The sequence below is a fragment of the Macadamia integrifolia genome, chromosome 1, assembly GCF_013358625.1.
Source record: "Macadamia integrifolia cultivar HAES 741 chromosome 1, SCU_Mint_v3, whole genome shotgun sequence".
Lineage (NCBI taxonomy): Eukaryota > Viridiplantae > Streptophyta > Magnoliopsida > Proteales > Proteaceae > Macadamia > Macadamia integrifolia.
The window spans coordinates 1,287,869-1,295,220 of record NC_056557.1 but is presented as its reverse complement, the minus strand read 5'-3'; the positions used below and the strand labels follow the sequence as shown (position 1 = coordinate 1,295,220).

At 34.1% G+C, this 7,352-nt stretch overlaps 1 protein-coding gene across 1 annotated transcript; it reads right to left on the bottom strand.

Annotated features, from left to right (window-relative positions):
* Window positions 1-341: 341 nt before the first annotated feature.
* On the bottom strand, window positions 342-6,194 carry LOC122079307 (beta-glucosidase 18-like). Its single transcript, XM_042645673.1, has 11 exons — window positions 6,101-6,194; window positions 5,918-5,976; window positions 5,747-5,822; window positions 5,427-5,501; window positions 5,212-5,299; window positions 4,150-4,420; window positions 3,699-3,814; window positions 3,111-3,360; window positions 2,840-2,942; window positions 2,499-2,610; window positions 342-507 (listed from the first exon to the last, which is right to left on the bottom strand). Exons 3-11 carry the CDS (start codon window positions 5,805-5,807, stop codon window positions 342-344), a joined length of 1,242 nt encoding a protein of 413 aa, XP_042501607.1. The 5' UTR covers window positions 5,808-5,822; window positions 5,918-5,976; window positions 6,101-6,194.
* Window positions 6,195-7,352: the final 1,158 nt, after the last annotated feature.

Here is a 7,352-nt window from a genome sequence, read left to right as displayed (position 1 = left end):
CCTGAATCCTATGGTGGGCCCAAAAAGTTGGACTCAATCTCAGGCTCAGGCTTAGGCTTAGGTTGAGGCATGTGCTTCAACTAATTATTGTCCAGTCCCCAAATTCACTCGATTCCATGAACTTAATGGATATTCGAGATTCAATCTAAAAACTAAGTTTACTTTCCAACAATGGTGAAGGAGGAATCCCCTCATCATGGTCATTGGTACTATTGGATTGGCATAGAGAGGGATAGTTTTGACATTATACAATAAGAAGTAAGAATTAATGATGACACAATAGTCCAATCATATGATCACATCGACCATAACATATTTATATTAGCAACATACATCGATATCTATATGTGGAGAAATTGTTTGTACCACATTGCAGATAGCTTTGGTATTCTCTGTAATGTATCGTAGTCGACATAGTAGAGTCCAAATCGTAAAGTATACCCATTTAGCCACTCAAAGTTGTCAAGAACAGACCAAATGAAATAACCCTTTACATCAGCTCCATTCCTGTCGATGGATGGATGTACACAAATGTCCGTCAAGATGCATGTAGAATGTGTATCAAAAATTTAATTTTAAGAGAAAGAGAATGCTACCCTCTTACTATAGATACACGCCAACGTATGGGCCAATGGGGGGGGGGGGAGTGTAGGAGGATCTTTGGCATGAAGTATTATGGGCTTTCGACGCCTGTTGTGTCTAGACATAGACACATGCAAATGGGTAGTGCTTTTTCTTCCTTAATTTTAATAAGGGGAAGAAGACTCCCAAGCTATGTGGCACCTCCTTCAGACACTAAAAAGGCGAATATAACCACCCTGTCCCTATAAAAAAAAAATTTACCCCTTTTCAATGCCCCATGCATTTTCTCTCATAGGCCAAGTGCAGGCCCTGCAGCCTGACAGCAATCAGTCTCCTAATTATGAATATATGCATGGATGGCAAGAACGGCAATGCATGGGTGGCCTGGCCTATCCTATTTTGAGATAGGCATGGTCGTACGGTTTTAATTACATGGTCGGCTTCACTTTGGCCCAGCTTGGCCTGGCCTGGTCCTGCCCGGCCCAGCCTATTGGTGGCTTATGTTTCTCTTTCGATTTTTTGATAAAGGTCTTATGTTTCTCTCCAGTCTTAAATAAAACACATCAAAAAATGAAAAAAAAATCTTGGGTTTGGCTTGTTTTGGTTTTTGCTGGCCTTACTTTGGACAATAACCAAGCCCAATTTTTCATTTCCCCATCCTTTAAAGTAGTATATATTTCTCTCGAGAACAAAATATATTGATTGAATTCTTTTGTGATGCAACAGGGCGTCTGACACACATCCAATGATCAGAAACGCTCAAGTACAGAGTTCAAGATGGGTAGCACACAGCCCAAGGCATTCCTCGGGTTGCCAGGCACCCTATTGTACCACAGAGGATCCAAGTCCGAAATATATTCATCTTGAGAAAAAAAATATAGGGCGAGTGGTAGTAGGACGTACTTATTGCAACATTGTTTTCACTTTCTTTTAATACAAACCGTTCATTTATTAAGAATTAATCTAAACCGTTAATTAATTTTACTATATTGTAACTGGTTCCCAGTTTTTAGGGTGGACAAATCAAGTCATTCTTATCTTTAACCTGCTGTGATAGTCACAGTATGGGTGAGAGAGAGTCTCACTCAGACGTAACAGTTCCAACTTCTTCCCCTCCAGATAACCGGGTAGAATAGGATAATGATTCGAAATTAAGGTTTAAGCAATGATTCAACAAAGAGGATGATGAGTCTTTCTATGAAAACTATGGTCAAGCAATGAACAAAGAGGATGATTCGATTAGGATTTGGCTCGTCTCTAATGGATCTTTCGAAGATTTGTGGGTTGCCGTCTTAAAATATTGACAATTATATAAAAATTAAAGTATAGAAAGCTTCATATGATGATGTTCAGATTTTATCAGAGCTCGTCTTCTCCAGTTTCCATCTATTTTGGTTGTTTTTTTCCGAAAGATACAATAACTGATTGAGATTATTAGAATTGGGTCCTCTCTGGATTTGGATTTGGAATTGGAATTGGGTCTTTTCGGATGTATATTTGGTCGTTTAATCGAGATAGAAGAAGGAAGAAAGTGAATAGGTGGGTTGGTGTTCTAGAACTGACTGATGCTTCAACAGATGAATACGAATAGCCCCAGTTTTAACACTTTAATGGCTTTTCGGATTTAAGAATCAAGAGAGAGAAAGAGACGGGGAATACGGTTTCCATTCGGTTACCGAGAATGACTTGTTGTCATCGTGACAGTCAGTTTCAGGTGAAATAATGAGGAAAAGGTTCAACGATTGCGATTCAACACAGAAAAATCTACGGTTATCATTGAAGGACATTTTGCAATCTTATTTTTCCGCACGTACCACTACCATTCAAAAATATATTCCTATATTATATTAAAAAAATACCTCAATTCTATAAATAACACACACAGGAAAAAAGAAAAAAAAATGTAGAATTTATACCTCAAGGCTAATGTAAGGGAAGCCAAGTAGCTGTTCAGGTATTCTATTCTCTTTATGTCATTCAGCCTCTCTTCAATAGAAATTACACCAGGATAGTTTGCATCTGGATACCCTGCAAATTAGCAACAATAGTGGTTAGTTATAACCTACTCTGATATCATGTTCACTACTGTTTTATCTAAAAGTTCAAACTATTATTGAAGGGCAGCGCGCCAATATATACATCAATAATGTAGCACAGAAAATAATGAATATGGTTTGAAATAATTGGGAACTGCACTCGACGATTGACAAAGTGCTCTTTCTCTCTAAATTCAAATACAAAAAATTATATACGGTACCATTTTCTGTGATGAACATTGGTGTATTGAGGTATCTTTCTTTGAAATACATGACCATTTTCTCCATTCCATGAGGAACCACATAAAAGTTTTCCATTGCTGTCTGGAAAAGTGAAGTACATTATCAAGGAAAACATAGTTAGCCTGAGTAAAATAAATAAATAAAAAAAATATATATATATATATATATATCTTGTGATCAAATTGATTGACCTTAAATTATGGTCTCTATTTTTATTTTATTTTTTAATTATTTTTCCTACTCCCTTACTGGATCTCCAATGGGTTGGCCATTTCTTTCTCCGGTGATGTAGATAGAGGGATCCACTTCTGAAGTAGCAAGATCACATTGAGAGAACAAGCAATCTTGTACATAAAGACTAGTATAGTGATTAACTCCAATAAAATCAAGCTTGTTATTCAACATATCCTTTTCCTCTGATGAGAACGTTGGTAATCTCCTACCCAAAATTTGACGCATTTCAGGAGGATAATCTCCATATATTATGGGATCCAAGAACCTGTAAAATATATATATATATATATATTGGTAATTGATAAATATTAGAAATGAATATAGACACAAAATAATATTTCTACTATTGAGAAAGGATTGAGAAGCAGTTTTACCCCATTAATTAGTTATGTACACATACTAATTAGTATCCTACATAAAAAGAGCAAAACAGTGCATGAGGCTCCTGCTACTATAAGATATGGGAGGGGCAAATGCATGCAGCCTTATTCTGCGAAGCAGGAGTGGTTTTTTCAAGTTTTAAATCTATGACCAACATGTTGCTATTATGCAACTTAACTAGTATCCTAGATCTATATGCAAAATTGTTGATGAATTAATTACCATGCATGATAAAACACAAGAGCCCGTTGTGCAGCCAAACGATCAAACGGGATATCTCGGAGTGGTTCATACCAAATTGAGTTTAGTACAATCCCAATCATGCCTTCTTGATCCACCTGTTGAATTCAATCAATGGAGCTATAATCTTAATACATTTTTCCAAACTAAGTTTCATTAATTTCATTATTTAGAAGAAATTCAAAATAATAAAACTGAATCAAAATTTAGCTAGGGTAGTTTAAATTTTAATCCCATAAAACATATATGAAAAACATAATTATCAGTTCCTTCATTCCTATTCTATAGATGATTAATAATAATAATAATAATAATAATAATAATAATAATAATAATAATAATAATAATAATAATAATCATAAATAAATAAATAATAATAATAATAATCATAAATAAATAAATAAATTTAGCTAGCTAGAAGTACTACTTGTACCTGATATTTTTCTCTGTAGATGCTGACTGCATTAGCATGTGCTAGTATGACATTATGAGCAGCAATATATGGCTCAATCGCTGGGTTCCCATATTTGCAACCCCCATCAGATGATTGAGTAGAGTTAGAGGTGGAGCAATGGTTTGGAGGAAATTTCCCAGTGATGTAACCAAATTTTACCATGATATTTGGCTCATTGAATGTAACCCAATACTTCACTCTATCACCAAAAGCCTTGAAACAAACTTCCGCAAAATATCCAAAATCTTTCCTGATCATAGTTTAATATTAATGGAGTTAGTTCCAGCTAGCTACTTACATTAATTATTAATTTCCTTGAGAAATACTTAGGCTGCATTTGGTAATGTTCTAAAAAAATGTTTTTGGAGTTTTTTTTTGTTTTATGGGAACAAAAAACGGAATAAAGTGTTTGGTGCATTTATGGTGTGTTTCGTTTTTTTTTTTTTTTTTAAACTAAAAAAAAAAAAAAAATTAAAACTAAAACTAAAAACAAAAACGGAAAAAACGAGAATTTACGAAACAACAAAAGGTAGTTCCGTCGTTCTAATTTCGTTAAAAAAAAAAAAAAAACGACATTTTGACATAGGAACTGAAATTTTCGTTTTTGACACGAAAGTTGTTTGTGGAACAGAAACGTTACGAAACGCAACCTTATATATGCAATAGATTTGATTCTTATCTGAATCATAAATAATGTATTTTAGGCCTGATTTGGTGTGATTTCTATTCAATTTTATCGGGTAATTTCCGTTTCTAAAATTGTTTGGCTTAATTTTTACACCTTATTTTATTAAATTAGAAGTCAACTAGAATAAAACTGTTGATTTCAATCTTTCTGTTTAATGAGCATGTAGTCAATTTGAAGGGCAAAGCAAAAATATTAAAAATAAAAACCGGCAATTTTTTTCTCCTAATGGTCACAACCACCATCATATCGCCGCCACCACCACCCCTTCTGACAATTTTATGAAATCAATCTGAAATTAAAATAGAAATCAAACCAAATCAGGCCTTAAGATGCTAATATGGCAATATACTCACTGTATTTGTGAATTTAGCCATGACCCATATCGGTCTTCAAGCTCTTGAGGAATGTCGAAATGGTTCAATGTAACAAATGGTTGTATCCCTAGTACAACAACAAAATATATATAAGAGGTATGCATGTTTTTTTTTATCAAATTCAAATGTGTAATCTACATATATAGGTTAGGATGTAAGATTAATCTAAATAACAAAACAAAAAAGAGATTTACCTTTGAGTAAGAGTGAATTTATTAGGTTGTTGTAGAACTCAACTCCAGTTGGATCAACTTCTCCAAACCTGCCCCCTAATTAATGTTAAGATAAATATTTATGGCATCAAAACCTCCAGGTAAATTTATCCTTTGAAAAGTTAAATACTAAGGCTCTGTTTGGTTGCAAGGAAAATTAAAGAGAAAGGAAGTAAAATTTTCATATTTAAAAAAAAATATATATATAATCATTACCTCATATGACTATATCATTACCTGCCCCTTAAATATCCCTTGCAACCAAACGTAGCCTAAGTAATAACAAATTGTGTATAACTTACTAGGGAGGACTCTAGACCATGAAATCGAGAATCTGTAAGCATTTACTCCCAAGAAGTCCATCAACTCTATATCTTCCTGTTTGACAACTCGTAGTAATATACTCAATAAGAACTTCTTACATGCATATTCTGAAAATGTACTTATGAAATTATGATTTTACTCAAAATTACCTTATATTTATAATAATGATCATCTGCAACATCTCCATTGCTTCCATCCTTGATTTTTCCTTATAAAATTCATAATTAAAGATCCTCAGTCAATTGGCACAAGCTCTCCTTTCTTTTTTTTTTTTTTTTTTTTTTTGGGGGGTGGGGTTGGGTGTGGGTGGGGAGAATAAAAACTATAGTCACCTGATAAACGGGTGAATGCATCCCAATTGCTCGTGCTTTTGTTACCTGCTAGATATGCACCTTCAACCTGGAGGATAAAGTATGAGAAAGAAAATAAAAATAAATAAATAAATAAGAAAAAAAAAAATATATATATATATATATATATGGCATAATAAAGGAACTAAGACGAGGAACTCCGTAATCTTGATAGAGTGTGGAGTGTTAAAACTCATCCTATTGGAGACCATGGGTTCAGGCTCTCACTTTCCTCCACCCTCCCCCAATAGAATAGTATAGACTAGAGTAAGTACCGATCCTCCATTGAATGGTCATATAGATATTTGCCATGCGGCTACATTATTAGTGTTAAAGTTTTGATATATTAACTAAGGAAACTTGGTTAATTATACTCATTGACCTAACACAGCCAAGTTGACACATTACGGTTCAAAAAATGACATTCTTAAACTCAGTTCAACTCGGAAAACTTAGATTGACTCACTGAGTTAAGTCATCCAAGAAGACAAACTAGGAGTCAACAAATTGACTCAACTCCTAATCTGAATGACCGAGTACTAAGTAGACTCCTGAGTCAGCCTCACAAAGAGTTCAAGGCCTCACTCATGTAGCAGAACATTGGGAAAAAAATTTCACTGATAGCGAATTTAGTGTACAATGGAGTAGTGACATGATAGAGTGATTACCCTAAAAGAAAGAGGATCCATAGAAAGAAAAAAACAATCCACATGATAGAGAATCTGATTTGACATTATAATTGAAATCCTAGAATATTGGATGTGTGTTAGGCACTTGGATAGAATTCATTATTAAAAGCTAGTCATTAAAGAAAGGATGTCTAAGTACATATAAGTTTTCATATTGAGCTACTCACTTTTAATATGAGATTATTACTTTCGCCATTTGGGTGAAACTTCAATGATGTCATCATTAACTCATGTTTCCAATTTACGAATTGAAGGTCCGTACTACCTTTCTTTTAGTCTAATCGGAATATCAAATCCCATGGATTAAGAGGTTCTTTGTCGTCGGTGAAGGAAAACTTTTGTCTATGATTAACTAATTGCCAGGCTCCGGGAATGGTCGAAGCCATCCCGAATCGAAAAAGGATGTTATCCAAAGCATTTCAAGTAATTGTAGGTAAAACCTGACCCAGTTGATCCTTTTGCTTTTCTAGCGATATGAACATATTTAAGTAATTATCGCTCTGCCAGATCATAATGAAAATCGCAATTTTGTTTTTCATTTAGAC

Excerpts from the sequence above, each read along its gene's own strand:
- LOC122079307 (XM_042645673.1), bottom strand. The coding sequence starts at position 5,807 with ATGGACTTCTTGGGAGTAAATGCTTACAGATTCTCGATTTCATGGTCT. Across the intron at positions 4,421-5,211 it reads TGGCTAAATTCACAAATACA|GAAAGATTTTGGATATTTTG; the intron begins GTGAGTATATTG and ends AACTATGATCAG. Across the intron at positions 2,943-3,110 it reads GCCAACCCATTGGAGATCCA|ACAGCAATGGAAAACTTTTA; the intron begins GTAAGGGAGTAG and ends TCACTTTTCCAG.